Genomic DNA, 16,928 nt, shown 5'->3' on the forward strand with positions numbered 1-16,928 from the left:
TCTGGAGCCAGCCACCGGGCTCTGCTGCCGTCTTGACTAACCACACTTCTGCCTGTGCTGAGCATCTCCTGGGTTAGGTTCTCTGTTCTAAATGCAGGGCATCCAGAGCTGAGTGGGAGGTGGCTTTGTGTTTCTGGTCAGCCCGACTCATTGTGAAGCCTTGTAGCGTGTCTTCAGTATGGCACTTTCAAACCACGAAGAATGATTTCAAGAATGATTGTGAGTTTAAAAGTACAGCTTCTCACAACAGTAATTAGACTTCAAGAAAAATCATAGACAATATGAAGATAATAATACTTTGAATTTTTAAATTTTCACAGTATTTGAATGTTAACTCAATTGAACCTAAAATTAGTTGTGAGTAGTGGGTAAAGTAAGTGTATCTCCATTTTACAGCTGAAATCAGAGAAAACCAGGTTTTCATGTGAGAGTGACCTGCCAGGCCTGTAGGTCGGGGCCTAAGTGTGGCCAAGCGGCACTGCTGGTGCTCCGAGCAAAAACCGCCCTGGGCTGGCCTGGCAGTCCGGTGTCTTGTCAGAAACAACGGTGTCAGGAATTCTTTGGTGGAGGAATATGGTCGTTTTCTTCTGCCATGTTAGCTATGAAAGCTGACTGACCCTTCCACAATAATCCCTCGGAGTCCATCTTCAGGTCTTCTGAGATGACATAGTTGAGTACACTCTCAAGGTGAACTTTGTCATGCTGGGAACTCATATTAAAATTAATGATCAAGTTTCCCTGTTCACATGGACTGTCAGAAAAGCCAGTTTTGAGGTGGCTCCTTCGAGAGGGTTGGTAGGACTCGATACATGATAGTACGTGGTTTTTTTTTTTTCGTTTTATGTCTTTGCTCTGGCTTTTCCTTGTCCTTGCATACTCTTCTCATGTGTGTCAGTTATACGGGGTGCTTTATGGTCCCTACTGAACTGGCTAAAGATTTTTAGAAACAAGTTCTCCAATGATAAGAAAAGAAATTAATGTATGCATGCATGCATGAATGGATGAATAAATAAATAAATAGGGTTGAATACATGGTACAAGCAGTAGAGGTTCAAAGAACTTGAGAACCAAATGTTATGTGGGCTAAACTAGTCATCGAATGCTTAATGGAAGCAAGCAATATTTGAGGTGAGATGAGTTCAAAATAAATATGGAAGTGATACCAAGTGCAGAAAAAGCAATCTGAACAAAAGAATGAAATTGGGAGTGGGTGTGGCATTTGCTTAGATTTAAAGGCCTGTATGAATACATAGTGGGAGGCAAGAGTGGTATGTAAGTGCAGCCAGTTGGTGGATAAAAGCTGGATAGAGAACTTGAATTTGATTAAAAAAACAAAGAAGTCTTCTTATTAGACATGGTGGATTAGACACATGTATTTATCTCCTGTCCCTTCAAAGAAACTCACTAAGATGACAATAAAGGAAACACAAGGGCCAACATTTCAGTGGGAGAGAGATTGGAGAAGTCTAGGAAAGACAGAGAGCTGCTAGGGAGGTAGTGACAGACAGAGTGGGCCCCAAATGTCTCTTCTAAGTGTTGGAAAAGGGGAGAGAGGTGAGAAAAAGACTCATTTGTCGCTCAGAGCCTGTCAGTTCTCAAGGGCACCAGGTGCCATGAAAGGTGGAACCAAAAATCAAGGGTCGATATAGGTCTGGGTCAAGCTGCCTATTTACCCCAGCAACTACCTCCCTCCCCTAGGGAGGCTGGAGGCTTATCTGTGAGACATTGAGCAGAGGACACCCAGCCCTGCAGAAAGAAGAAGGGTCAGACACTGAGCAGGTAGTGGGAAAGTCTTCATAGTGAGTGGTAGGAGCTCCAGCTTTCTCTTAAACTTTGCTCTCAGAGCATCGGAAGACAAACACATCACGCTCTATCACAGGCAAAAGTGCCCTGTCACCACCGCTGCCTGTGGGCTGTGTCCTGGGAAGGCAGGTGTCTTTGATTTGAGCTTTGACCCATTGCAATTTTCCCTATTGCAGCAATTAAGTGCATGGTAAAAACTAGAAGCCCCAAAGGAATGATCCTTCTCCATGACTGAATGTCAAGAGTAACAGGTCTAGATGATTTTAAGGGAAGGTTTTCTAGCATTGCCCCAAGACAGCCCACAGTCACACTTAATCCAGGTGACTCCCCAAACCAGGCCCCATTCATTATAGGGGTGCCTTCTGCTGGCCCCCACTCATGGCTCTGTCCCTTAGCAAAGCGACTGAAGGCTCTGAGGGAGGGTGGAGGTGGAGGGGAGAAGTGATGACTCTTGCCTTGAACTCAAGAAACCTCACTGCTTCCACTGCTGGGTGGTGCAGAGGGAGGAATTCAGAGCTGAGACCCCTTTCAATAAAAACTACAAAGGAGGCCCCAGCTGCAGTATCTAACTTAAGATACGCAAGCCTGTGGGAGGCTTTAACGTCTCAAAACCTGCCTGCAGGCTGCTACCCTGCTTGCCCCAAGTTTCAGAAGTTACTTCCTTTTCTATCCTTTTGTTTATTTGTGCTTCAGTCTAAGGTACTTCAAAGTGTGGCCATAGTGCTCACTTTCTCTTTACAACTTGCTCCTTTTCATATTGCTATTAACTAATTTCAAAGACAGTATTAGATTTTGATACTAGTACTTTTTTTTGGCTATGAGATTGAAGTTTATTCACAGGCAAAAATAACGGGGCATGGGTGGCTCCGAGTTGAGGAGGCAGGAGGGCATGTGAGGTGCATGTCAGAGGTAAGGATGGGACGGGAGGGCACAAAAAGGCCTCAGACACTGCCATGGGGAGGAAGAAAGAGAAAGAAAGAAAAAGTAGAAAAGTGCTGCCAGATGATTCTTTTGTGGCAAGGCAAACGTTTCCTCATTCCAGAGCCACTTGCCACTCACAGGGGCCACCCTTGCTTGGCCACATAACACTGCTGCTGGGGGGACAGATGTCCCTGATACCCAGTCTGAACCACACCGGAAGGGCCCCGCCCTTGTGGCAGAAGGAGTGTACCCATGTTTGTTTGTGTGCACAGTGCGTGAGCCGCCAGTCCACAAGACTTGAACCTGCTAGGAGTGCTGAGTTGTTAACTAAACCCGAAATCATGCGCAGGGTTTTCAGGGTCTCGTTTCAATAGGGTAAGCCCACTCTCAGTAACTGACCGCACAAAGGGAAACATGAAGTTCAGTTCTGAGAGCCTATTGGGGGCCTCCGGGGAACAGCTTGGGAGGAAGATATCTGACTTTTCATGGCCAAACTGGAAATGCCCTGATAACTGACTGGGAACCTTTTTGGCTGCAGGCAAGTCCCACTGTTCTCTGCCAGGGCCTGGAGGCAGAGGTGAGCAGTAGTTCTCCCTCTTGAAAGACTCACTGATAAGCTTGGCAGTTGATTCAGAGGAGCAGAAGCCTTTTTCATTAACCAAAGTAGGCACTGTTGTAAGAGTTTGATTTTTACCAATCTACCTCCAGCGAGATTAGATCAGACACCAGGATGAAAGTGTTTGAGATGTTATCCGATGTCAAGAGAGCCCACAGATGTGTAAAGCAGAGAGATGTGTCATAACCCACAAGTACATTCTGCCCAACCCCCTCTCTTTGCTCTAAATCGGGACCCTTACCCTCTGACATCAGTGGTGGGGAAGTTTGAGGCTTTTTTTGGTCTGGATTCCCAGATTTTATTTATTTTTGTTACTGACACAATGCCTCTTAAGCAGCTTTTTTTGTGGTTTCAGGCCTGATGCTGTTCTTAGTTACCCATTAGGTAAAAACCTAATGGGTGACAGACTTTCATTAAATCTCCTCCAGTTTTCCCTCTGCATTTTGTTGCTGCAAAGACATTTTGACACCTCCCAATGGAAACTTCTAACACCTTGCAGGGTGTGTGAAGGGCATGGTAGTGGTGTGGGCCAGTGGCATATATGTAAGGATATGCTAGGATTTGCTACAAAAACAATCAAGCCCCAAATCTCAGTGGTTCAAAAAGAAAGGCTTATTTCTCATTCACATCATAGCATTGTTACAGGTTGGCCACTGCTCTGCTCCACGTGTGCTCTGGGATCCAGCCTTAAGGAGGCCCTCTGGCTGGAACTTGCTGGGGTAACAGAGGGAAGAGAGATGCAGCCAGCCACATGCTTTGAATGCTTCTGCCTGGAGAGGGCACATCTGACTTCTGCCTGCATTACAGTGACCAATGTGGGTTACTTGACTAGTCCCAGCTTCCATGGGAAGGGAGTACCAAATCCTCCCTGAAGGAGGGCACTGTAAGGAGGGCAAGCCCGGTAGTCCATGGAGCCAGCAGGACGAACACTGAAGAGGGTCCTTCTGTCCACTCTTGGTCTCTGGCCTGAAATTAATGGACAACACTTATCTAAATATACAAGTTCTTAGGAAAAGCCTAAAGATGATTATTCTATTGTGGGAGGCACCCTTCAAGCCTGGCATTACTACTCCCCAGAGGAGCATACAGAGTGAAGAATATTTTCTTTCAGTCCCACCCTGTCTTTGAAGATGAGCCACACATAAAAGTCCCAGCTCAGGCCTAGGCCTGCCTGGCCCTGGCCAAGCCACACTCGCCTCCCAGGCCCGGGAGAGCCTGCCTGTGTAGCCTGGGTGGCCCAGCCCTCTGGAGGCATCTTCCTTAGGAGAGCGGAGGCCCCTCCATCCCATCTGGACCCCAGAGTCCAACCATCTTGGCCAAGGCTGCCCAGGGTGTCAGTCAAACTCAAGAATATTCTTTTAGTACTGAATAACCATGTAGGGCTGGCAGGGCTCCCTCCGCCTGACAGATGGCGAACACATGCCTCAGGCAGCCCAGCTCTGCACATCAATCTCTCTCTGCTGGCTTTCAGCACATCCTTTCAGCCAAGGGCCCTCTCTAGCTAGAGCTCGTGATTGTAACGCAGGGTCTCTTCTGAGGCCTGGGGCGTGTGGAGAGATTTTGGGGAGGAGGGGCAGGAAGTTCGGTGTTGCTATCAGATGTTGTTAGGTAGATAATCAGATTTTCCCCTGGCTGGAGCTGGCTGGCCCTCTGCTGATTGGCCACCATAGCGGCTCCTACTGTGTGGGCAGAGGGGCCTAGAAATCATGCCAACAACTGGGAACCATTTTGGGTTTGTAAGATCGGACTCTTCCCATTATAACCAGGCTTTTCTTGTACTTTGGGTTTCATAATCAATCTTCTTTCACATCCTCTTACGAGGCTGGAGCATGTTGGAGAAGACAGCTTGTACAATTTCTCGGTGATTGTTGGGGGGGGGGCGGTTCTGTGAGCCCAGGTGGCACCTGGAGACACAGGCATGCAGCACAGGCAAACAGCCTACTCAGTTGTGGGCCACGCACCTGGTGAAGGTCTCAGCACCGAAGCCACCCCAACTGCTTGGCTCATCGTCATGGCCTGAAAGACCATTCACACATTCAACAGAGTCCAGACACTTTTCCCCAGAGCTCCAGCTCTACTTCTGGACATCCATCTGTCTTCTGGATGTTCCCATTTGGGTATTTTGCAAGCATCTTAAACTTCCCATGTCCAAAACCAAACTCATGATTTATAATCCAAAGCTTGCTTTTCCTCCAGTTTTCACAATCTCAGTAAAAGTTGCCACCCTCTCCCTTTGCTCAAGGCAGAAAGCTGAAAGTCAATCTTGGTTTTCTCCATCTCACTCCTCCATCCACCCTACCTTTCACACATCTGTTTCACCAGCAAATCCTTTCCAATCTGCCTCCGACCTGTATCTTGAGTCTGTAAACTGCTCTTTGCCTTCAGAGTCACCTGTCCTACGTCACTTCACCTGTGAAGTGAAGCCTGTGTCACTTCACCCCAGATGTTACAATAGGATCACTTCCACCCTTGTTCCATCCCCAAACCGTCCTGATCCATTCTCCTGGCAGTTGCCACTGGGATCTTCTGACTTAAACGGGACTCTGTCAGCATTAGGTCAGGAGCCCTACAGTGATGAGAGCTAACCTCTTCTTTGTGACGTGCTCAGGCTTGCAATCCCGCCCCAGGGTGAGCTGCTGTGCTCCCTTTCTTCCAGAAACACAGGTCCCCTGCAGTTCTTTGATTTTACCCAAAGTCTTTCCAGTCTCAGGGACTCTTCACATGCTTTAGCCACTATATGGATTGTGCTTGCTGCCTCTCCACATAACTGACTCTTTTTGGTCATTGAGGTATCAGCTCAGAAGTCTGTAGCTTGAGAGAGATGCATAGCTGACCCAGGAAGGGTGATTGGAGGCTCAGTGCCAGGCAAGGATTTGTAGGAAGGCTGAATATCTGGGGTGGACGGGCTAAAGCTGCCCTGTAAGGCAGGGGTGTCAAACTCATTTTAACTGGGGGCCACATCAGCCTTGAGGTTGCCTTCAAAGGGCCGAATGTAATTTTAGGACCGTATAAATGTAACTACTCCTTAACAGTTAAGTGAGAGCTCAGTGCTGCTGCCAGGTAGAAACTTGGTGCCAGGCTGGATAAGACAAGGTGGAGAGCCGGATTCAGCCCCCAAGCCTTGTGTTTGCCCCCTGTGGTGTAAGGCATTAGTGGGGCATGTTGGAATACAGACTTGCTCAAGGCAGTGGACCAGATAGAAAGGTGATACAATAAGCCAAGTGAGAGTTTTAGAAAGGGCCTGAACTGGGCAGGTGGTCTAACTTCAGCAAAGTAATACGGGGCCCATAGCGGGTAGGTGGTAGAAATGGGTCCACCTGTAATTGCTGAACTATCATCTGAGAACAACCTGTGTCTGAGGTGGAGGAAAACTGTACCAGCTGCTTTTCTCCTTTCCTCCCTCTCACTGGCTCTCCCCCAGGGGCTGGCATTTCCAGTTTAGTTGATTCTAAGGGATCATTATACAGCTATGGTTTGGGGTGGTTACATCTATGGTTTGGTCTTCCTTGCCTGAGATTTGGGGTAAATTACCAATGCTTAAGTTAACTGACTCTGGTGTCTTGCACTTATGCTGGAAGAAAAGAAAGCAAGGGCAGAAAGTGGCCAAGTCCTTCCAGAGGAAGAGCTACAAGATTCCCAAGAGTCCTGTTTGCCCCTCACACAGCCCCTGAGGGAAAGCCTATGATCTCAGGAGTACTCTCTGCTGGAACACCCTGCGGCCATCTATCCAACACCCCAGTCAAGTAAAAACCTTCCAGAAAGCGACGTGAATCACAGCTTACCAAATATAGTATGGTGTGTATGTGTGGGGGGGGAGGGGAGGGTCCAAAGTCAGGACCAGCCCTCCATGTACCTGAAGTCTGTTTTCACATTGTTCATTGACACTGAATTTTGCTTTCCTGTATTTCCTCCTTAATGGCTCATCTTCCAACTTGATGCATCGCTTGTCTTTTATGTCCTTGGCTTGTCTACCTCCTGGATGAGTGGTGAGCTATCTAAGATAGCACCAAGGCAAAGGTCTTATTTTTCCCCCCTTAGTTTGAATTGATCTGCTGACGAGAAGGTTTCATTATTTTATAATTCTTTATTCATTATGGAACATGCAAAGGCATATTTATTGGGGAATAAAAAGAAAATGCTAATTTCGAGAAATAGCCCAGAAGCTCTAACAAGACATAGAGAGGTAGGGATGGACTGGGAGAAACAAGGAGTCACTGGTCACTGTCTGGGTCACATTCCACTTAAACAGCTATGCAAATGCAGGGCTTAGGGAATTTAAATATTTATGATGCTTGAGACAAAACCATCATTAGATATTTTGAAAAAAAAAAAAAAAAAACAACATGCATAGCGGTACTCTGTTCTACAGGTACTTTTTATAGACCGTGAATGATTTCTTATTCTGTAGGACATGCTCAAACCCTAAGTAAATTCACATTTGAGCAGATCATTTTATTTTAGGTAATTTATCTACTAACCAAGATTTGCCCCCAGAGGAGCAAAAGGCAGGAAGCTGGGATTGGTCCATTGTGGTACCGTATTTCTCCTCGCCTGGCTCATTCAGAGGTGATACGGGGAGACATGGGTTTCACCGAGAGTTACATCGCAGATTCCCCTAGTGCTTATCCTTGTATGAAGCTCAGAAAATATACATGAATTTTTTCAGGGGCCTAAAATTGTATCTATTTCCCCCCTCCATTTCTGTTTTTAATAGGTAAAATGTACAATATTTAAAAAGCATATACAATATTGAAAAAGGCACACAACGAACAATAAGTTATTTTTCTCCTCCTGCCTGCCCACTAATCTCTGTTGCCAGTTGCTCTTCTCTCAGACCAGAGACGACCACATGTGTGTGTGTGCATGAATGACACACGTCTATGATACACTAAAGAAACCAGCTGGTAGCATGCTACATCCACTGCTCTGTGCCCTTCATAGTTTACTTAAATGTTTCCTTTTGGGATTGAAATTCCCTAGTAAGTAAGTGAGCCCAACTAGGGAACACTTCTGTGAGCTACTAGTAGTAGCAGCTAGTATGAGCTTGGTTTGCACCACGTGTTTCATATCTCAGTTGCTGAAGGAAAAGAATCACGATGAATTTATTAATAACTAAGTAAGCTGACTGACTTTCTTTCAGCTTCTTTAGTTTATTAACTTCCATTTTCTCATGACTATTCAGTGTCTCTCGTTTTTCCTTCTCTTTTCTCCCACAGCTTCTGCCCTTCTCTCTCTTATATGCTCTCTATTTCAGCTTGACCTCCTAAGAGCTGTTCCTGCTCCTTCTGACATGTTCTCATTTCATTCTGGCAACTTTTCTTCTCCCTAATGAGCTAGCCGAGCTTTGCGTGAGGCAGCCTCTTCAAGACAGTGATTGACACAAGATGCTCTTTTTGGCAATGGAAAATCTATCTTTTTGGTAAAATAGAATAGTACAGAGGGTTCTACTTGGAGCTGATGCTATTGCTGCTCTGTAGGGAGGGGTTGCTCATCCTCTGGCTTTTCAGGGGTGGGGTGGACAGAAGGAGGTAGGAGTGACTTTTCTAGCATGTCAGAAAAGGTGTCAGCCACTAGGTGAAATGAAGGTTTGTTGTCACCTTGTCCCCCTTATCCAACAGTAAGCAGTTGTCTATGAGACACAGAGAGAAGGAAGAAAAGAGAAGCAGCTGGTCATGGGAGAAAAAATAAAGGAACATGGGAGACACTGAATAACCTTGAGAAAATGGAAGGTAGTTACAGACGGAAGCTTCTGCAGGAAGGAGATGACTCAGTGCACCTTTAGTCCTCCTACAGGGGTGTCCAACCCACATCTACAGGCTATGTGTGGCCCAGGATGGCCATGAATTCGGCCCAACACAAAATCATAAGTTTACTTAAAACCTTTTTTTTTTTGCTCATCAGTTTTCGTTAGTGTTTGTGCATTTAATGTGTGGCCCAAGACAATGCTTATTCTTCTGGTATGGCCCAGAGATGCCAAAAGGTTGGACACCCCTCCAGGATTTCCTGTCTCTATCCTTGCATAGACCCTGTATTTAGATATCAGTTATGAGTGTGGCCTTTGTGCACCCAGAGGTCAAAAGCAGTGTAAACAAGTGGAGAAGGGGTCAGCTGGTAGAAAAGAGCCAGGGGGGAGAAGCAGAGCCCTGAGGCAGGGAGAGAAGTCTGAGGAAATGAATCTGTAATATAGAAAACAGGGCATTGCGTTTGCTGCTAAGCTAGGTCTTGGTTCAGAGGCCAGAGGTGCTGGGTGCATGGGCACTTCTTCCTCCTGTCAGGCTGCAGCGGGAGAGAAACCAAGATGCTCTGCAAACATAGTTTGGGCACAATGGACATGTCCTTCAGGCGTGGCCCCAAGAGCTTTCCCTCACCGAAGGCTTCCCTGAGCATCCTGTCCGCCCCCATATTTCTGATCCCCCGAGCTGTGTTTTTCTCCCCAGTAGTGGTCACCTGCTAACATGCTCGTTTCCTTGCTATTTTATTGTATTTATTGTATTATTTTACTTTGTAGTGCTTTCTACCTTCCTCCATTAGAATGTAAACTCTACCAGGGAAGAGATTTTAGTCTGATTTTTTTTCTCCCTATTTTGTTCTCTGCAGTATCCCCAGTGCAGAGGGAAGGGCCTGGAAACGTAGTAGGTGCTCAGTAAGCATTTGTTGAATGAGTGAGTGATTGAGTGAGTGAATGAACAGACAGTTAATATGACGACACTTTGTGATATAACCAGGGCAGGGAGGCAATGGGTACTTCCTTAGCAAGATCTTGTCAGGCTTATTATTCCGTAAGAAATATGGCCAACATTACATGAATTGAAAGAATATGAGCCTCTCGTAGAGATAAGAGCATCTTAGGAATGAAATCAGTCCTTGCTGAAGCATGACATATTTGCTTTTGGATGTTTTCAGAGCAAATCAGCTGCAGTAGAATGGAAGCTGCTCACCATCGCTGCACTCACCCGCCCCCTCCCTCCCAGAGCCCACCACTAAGGACCTACAAGGCCTGGGCCTTCCTCATCTGAAGGGTGGGATGGCTCTTCTCAGGGAAGAAAAGAGAATGGGGCAGGGAGAAGGTGACAGTTTAGGAGTTCTTCCCTCCTCCCAGGAGTGAGGTCTGAGGGGTCTCCCACCCTACTGCACCACTTCTACAGAGCCTAGAGAAAATGCAGAGGTCCTCAGAGAAAACATTCAGGGCTGCAGGTCTGATTTTCTCATCTCCCTCCCAGACTCACAATGGGCCTCATATTCCTGTTCACCTCAGGAACCTTGGCCCCCCCAGTCATTCTCAACTTCCTCAGCTTCTGGCCTTGTCTTCCTCACTCTCCCATGCTGTGATGGGCTGATCCCTCACTTTCCCAGTCTTCTTTGAGCATCATCATGGTGTCCAGCCTTTATGGGAGCTGGCTTCCTCTGAACTGAGTGCAAAGCACCCCACTTGCTGTTGTAAAGGCAGATTTTTCTCTTACACTCTGGCCCTGAGGGTGGGAGGTGGAGCTTAGTGGCTTCCTCACTCTGTTTTTGCTTCTTAACGTCTGTGTCCCTCTTCTTATGCAGAGTCCTGCTCCTTTGAAGATCAAGATATGCAGCTATGCCCCTTCTGGCCTCTTATGGGGACAGTGGGACTCCTAGTCCTGTCCTCCTGGTTGCGACTGTGTACAGACTTGGGCCTGCAGTCTGCCCCTCCACCCCAGTGCAGGCCCATTCTCAGGGACTTCAATATCCCTGTAGATGACCTGTACAACCCTTTGCCTATTTGAACTTGACATTTTTCCATGAATGACCCTTTCTTTTCCTTCATTTTAAGTAGCCACTCCCAAGGTCACACCCTGGATCTTGTCATTCAGAAGTAGTTTTATTCAAATCTCTTTTTAAAACCTCCCATTCTCTGGCAAGCCCTCCCTATTGTTCTGGTTTTCTAACTGCTAAATACTCTATCTCACTGAGACTTCTAATCCTTGTATATTCCACCTATCAGGAAGTCTGCTCAGAGGTCCACTTAACTCCTTACTCACTTGAATTTCCTGGTCATGTGAGGAACCATATCCTTGCTCTCCCTCTGGAATGCTCTGTGAGGAAGACTGCATTTCCCAATCCATGTGGCCCTTCCACAGGCTCATCTGTGCCTTTGTCACTGTCTGTTGAGAGCTGCAGTCTAACTCTCTGTCCTTGAATATGAACTGGCTATGACTCAATTATAAGTAAAAGAATGCAGTGGAAGTAGCAGTGAGTGAATTATAAAGCTGGCTTAGAGATGGCCATGCAGCTCTCCTCTCATTCTTTTGGGTTCCTCACTCTGGGGAAGCCAGCCAACCAAATAAGGAGTGCATTGCACTAAAATGTCCATGCTCCTCCTACAGTGATGGAGGACCATGTATATGTTACAGGGTGCAGCCAAGAGGAGGGACCCCAAACAGGGATTTTGAATGGGGTCCAGAGCTCAAGGTGTCCAGGAGATTTTAAGATGTCTTCACCCCTTCCCCCACAGGTGTGAGTGGGGGGAAGGGACACATGGAGCAAGAACATGCAGGGCTGTTTTGTACAGCAACAGCTTTGCAGGTAATCCATGGCATGGTCATTTAACATACCTATAGCCTTTGGCTGGTCGCTTAGATATGCTAAATAGCTATGGCTATGCTCTGGGCTAGGGGGATGGAAAGGGAACCCCCCCCCCACACCCAAGATGTGACTGGGGGCAGGTCCCCTGAGTTATAGCACCTGTGTGGGAGCTTGGAGAAGATTGGCTCCATGACATGGGGCCACGCCTGCCCAGAACTACGATGGCAGCCAGAAAAGCTGGAAAGGATGGGAGACTGAGGGCAAGTGTGGCCAAGTGTGGGAGGAGTCGGAAATGGGGCTGCAGAGGAAGATTGGTGCAGGGATTTAAACCCAGACACGGCAGCCATTGGGGAGAGAACCACGCGGTTTTGGCTGAGTGGGGACTCCTGTGGCCCTGGGAGAGAGGACCATGTGCCTTTGCCAGAGTGGGGACCCCCGCAGCTTTAGAAGGGGAAACCACCACCCAGCTTTAGTAGAGATCCCAGCGACACAGCTGATGGTGCCGGGAACCCAGGGAGGCCTCCCAGCCGAGCATGGATTACTGGGAAGAACTGGGGGCTGCCTGAACCATGGACTTCTATTTCTTTTCCTGTGACATGGTACCCCAGACTGGGCAAAGGGGGGAAGGAAGTCCTTTGAGGAAGGACTGTGTGTGTTTGTGGATGTTTTAAGGGACTTTGGGATTTTGATGAAGATATTAGGTCACTACTTTAAGTCTGTATAGCATTAAATAAACATTTCCTTTCCTTTTCACGAATCTCTGGCATTGAGAGACAGCTTTCCTATAGGTGGCAGACATAACGAACCTGGGGCTTCCTTTTGGTAATAATATATTGCCTAGGCCCCACCTTGTTGTTCTGTAACATATAGGCTCCTGGATCAGCAGTCTTGGTGGACCCAGCCTTCCAGCCACCCCCACCTAGGTGCCAGATGTGCAAGTGAAGCTGACTTTGATGCTCCAGACCAGCCTATTTGCCAGCTGAGTACCACTGAGTGACTTCTGTCATGTCATGAGGAGCAGAAGAATCACACAGCTGAGCCCTGCCTGAATTCCCAACCTGTGAAACAAAATAAAAAAAAAATATATAGCCCTAGCTGGTGTGGCTCAGTGGTTTGAGCACTAGCCTGGGAACCAAAGAGTCACTGGTTTGATTTCTAGTCTAGGGCACATGCCTGGGTTGCAGGCCAGGTCCCCAGTAGGGGGCATGTGAGAAGCAACCACACTTTGATGTTTCTTTCCCTCTCTTCTCCCTCCCTCCCCCTTCCTAAAATAAAGAAATAAAATCTTTAAAAAATTATATACATTTTTTTAAGTCACTAGGCTTTGGAAGATTTTTCATGCCATAATCATAGCAGTAATACTCTACTTGAAAACTTTAGCTTGGTTGAATACAATCTGTGTTCCTATGCCTGAACAGCTAGAGAAAATTACAAAGTAGGGATGACTGACCTTACTTTAAACATTAGATGGACATCAAACCTAACCATCCTGCTGTGCTTATCTGTGAGCTTACCCCTTCCAGAGTCATCTATTTCATATAGTATCCCTGCCTCAAATCTCCTCTATTTCCTTTCCCAAGTCATCCAAGGAGAGATGTCAAACAGGCAGCTGGATCTCTTATGAGTCTGGAGTTCAGGAGAAAGGTTGAGGATAGAGATAAAAATTTTAGAGTCACCAGGATATAAATCGCATTTAAAATGGCGAAACTGGATGATATCACTAGACAAAGGTGTGAATGGGGAAGAGAAAAAATTCAAGAAGTAGCCCTCAAGCTCTTCAAGGTTTAGAGTCCAGTGGAGAAAGCCACAAAGTGCACTGAGAAAGATGCCCATGGTTAGAAGACAGGGAGGAGAGCATATTCCAAAGACTGACAATAGAATGTTTTTCAAGGGCAAGTTCCTTAACAGGTGCAAGGAGATAAAGGGAAAAATGGAAGTGGAGGGATCAGTCTTTGAAACCTGAAACTTTCTTCGTGTCAATAGGAAGTGGCAGCCAGAAAGTGTGCACAGGTGCTTCTGGATTCTAGACTAGATGGTGGGAAGATGAAGGAGCTCCCAATTGACATTGTCTATTTTCTCTGTGAAATATACATGTTTAATAAGCATCTCAGCCTTTATATGTCTACAACACAACTCCTTCCTCACCTCCAATCCTACTTTTTCCTCAGCCTTTCCCAGCTCAGTTAGTGGTTTGCCCACCCACCTGCTGCTTTGACCAGAAACACCTGGTTCCTTACTTTCTCTCACACTCCACATCCAATCCAACAGTAAGTGTTTCTAGTTCTACCACAAAAGTGTGCCTCAAAAATCTGATCCAGGCCTGGCGGGTATGGCTCAGTTGGTTGGAGTGTAGCCCCATAATGAAAGGATTATGGGTTTGATTCCCAGTTAAGGCATGCACCTGAGTTGTGGGTTAGATCCCTGGTTTGCATGTATATGGGAGGCAACAAATTGATCATTCTCTCTCTCTCTTTATCTTCTTCTCTCTCTAAAAGCAGTGAAAAAATGTCCTTGGGTGAGGATTAAAAAAAACTCTGATTCCTTCCCACTGATTCTGTCACCTTCTTTGAGGTACCCTGTCCATTACCTGATTACTGCTCTTGCTTATCTCTCTCCCTTTTCCCAAATCCATTACCCACAGTGCTGTAAAAGGAGAGAAACTTAAAAACCACAAATCAAATTTGACACTCTCCTCACATACCTAGAACTCTGCACTGGTTTCCATCATACTTAAAATCTCAATGCTATGGGGATGAATAGGCATTGATTTTGGATTTGGTAAATGTTGGATTTGGTGAAACAGAGGACTCAGCTGGAGAAATAGAAAACTGAGACTCTGACAATGGCCTCACCAAAGTGGACAGGTCCTAAAATCAAGGTCACAATTAGAATTATTTTTGCAGTTGTGGCTGTCATTTAAGGCTATTCCAGCCACATGAATGAGGTCTTATAAGACAGTGGGGCAGGCTCATCATGAGAAAATAGTGGCCTGGTAAGGGTATCCTCTATTGTCTCCCATCCTCAGGCCCAGGCTTACAAGCTGGGGCCACAGAGTCTCTTGCAGAATAAACAATATTTAAATTTCAAAATGTAAGCTCCCCACTAGCCTTCCCTGATACCATTCTGGCTGGGATGGGGTGGGTTTCCTTGATGCTGCTCCCCACACAGCCTCCATGACCATGTGGATGTGGCCTTATTACTGCTGCATGGTGGTGAAGGCCCTGACTCTGCAGGGGGCCTCCTGTTGCTACCCTAGTGAGGAAGGGGATCTACCTTGTTATTGCATGTGATGGGTGGGAGGATATCCAAACTCCTGGCATGGTCTCCACTGACACTGTATGGGACGTGGGGGCTGGGGTCAGGGAGAGGCTTGTGGTCCCATTGGGTTGAAAGTTCTGGCTCCCCACTTGGCCTTCTCTGACCCATCCTGGTGAGAGGGTTGGGTGCCTTGTTACAAGTTAGTGAGAATGGAAGTCTAGGCTGCTCAGCCTTTGCTAGCAGAAGAGTTTGCAGTCTCCGTTTTGTTCTGTGTGTTTGCTGGAGGAGAGCTGTTGTTATCTGAATGTTTTCAGCCTTCACAAGCTGCCCCTTTTCTGTTCCTTGGCTAGAGAGAGCAGACTTTCCTTGCAGACGGCTGTTATCTGTGCCCACTGGTATTTTTGGATTGGCAAAAGAGCATATGTCTACCGCAGAGCCGCAGCTTGCTGATGGTGCAGGCAAGGGCACAGATGCTGGGGCTCACTTCCAGAGTGGTTCTCCTTCACCTAAAAGTACTGAAGAGAAGTACGATACACTAGAGGCCCCAGAAGATATGTAAGTATAAGAGCAGAAGACTTTCCTAGTTAGCTGTGATTATTCAGAAAGGTTTGATGAATCCTAGTCTGCAGGATGTCTGCAATACAGGCTCCTGGCTTGTGATCATAGCCCACTCAGTGGCATTCTGACCATGATTAATTTTGAGAATCTTCTAGGGGTGGCTTAGCGTGAGTTGCTGTGATGCTGGGCAAACAATGCTCAAACAAAGATGGCACTGAGTTTAGTTGCCGTTACAAAAATTTTCAAACACATCTGAAAAAAAAATACCCCAAATAAAACCAGTTATATCCAGAGGCAATTGCTCCAGTTCCACCAGCCACATTTTGCCTCAGAACAGCCAACATCACTCCTGTTACCTATTAAACCTTTTTTCCTCAGAGAAGGAGCTTCCTTTAGTGGAGCAGCTATGAATGGCTGTAGACCCAGTAAGCTCCCTGAGGTTGACACTTCTTTCTTGAGTTGTCAGCTGCCAGTCCGGCTGTTAGATTCTCCACTTGGGATCATCAGTATTTCTTTTTATAGAGTCAGACTGTTGGATGCTATGATCTGTTTGCTTCACTCAATCATATGAACCTATTTAGCTTTAATTTTTAAAATCAGATAAGTGTAAGTCCTAGAGTCAGGAAATTACTGTGGAATATAACACATTTCCCCCCACTCTTCTCTGAGGATGAATTTTAGAGAGGGGCTGACTATTTAAGATAGACTATTGGGGTCTTTGGAGCTGTCCACAGGAAACTGTTATTTAAAGATAATCTCTTCTGATTGGACCTGGAAGCTTTAATGGACCCTAAATTTTACTAAGGCTATTTGTCCAGTTTTGTCTAAAACTTACTAGGTGAATCCCAGGTAGCAATCATGGCAATTCCGGGAGAATGACCCAAGTGCCGCTCTGCGGAAGGCCCAGTTGTGATGCTCTCAAGGAGACTTAGTCTAGCCAAGCAGGTAGGATCTCAAATGCAAAAATGTGAACAGCAATAACAGATTTAAATAATTTGAAACCAATGAGTGTCATGTGGTTGATTGATCAATGGCTTGTATCTGTTATGCTTTGCAGGAAGGAGAGTATGCTTTCTATTCTGGAGGGGTTGGTATTTGAGCTGGTTCAGGGAAGAAAAGAAGGTGAGATTTGGGAATGTGGAGTGACCAGAGGTGTCAGCCCAGATATACAGGAAGCATATTCCTAGAGTGGCCGGAAGCTAATAGGTTCTCAGCAAAGGCC

General features: G+C 46.4%; 1 protein-coding gene across 1 annotated transcript in view; it reads left to right on the forward strand.

The window, feature by feature from the left end:
* Positions 1-11,091, forward strand: part of HSD17B3 (hydroxysteroid 17-beta dehydrogenase 3) — an 83,679-nt gene extending 72,588 nt beyond the window's left edge. The window contains exon 12 of the mRNA XM_045839809.1: positions 10,889-11,091. Coding sequence (XP_045695765.1) covers positions 10,889-11,091 — 203 coding nt within the window. The remainder of the gene's footprint in view (positions 1-10,888) is intronic.
* The last annotated feature ends 5,837 nt before the right edge of the window (positions 11,092-16,928 follow it).

This window comes from Phyllostomus hastatus, unplaced genomic scaffold, assembly GCF_019186645.2.
Source record: "Phyllostomus hastatus isolate PE091 unplaced genomic scaffold, TTU_PhHast_1.1 phas_contig_312, whole genome shotgun sequence".
In the NCBI taxonomy this organism is placed as follows: Eukaryota; Metazoa; Chordata; class Mammalia; order Chiroptera; family Phyllostomidae; genus Phyllostomus; species Phyllostomus hastatus.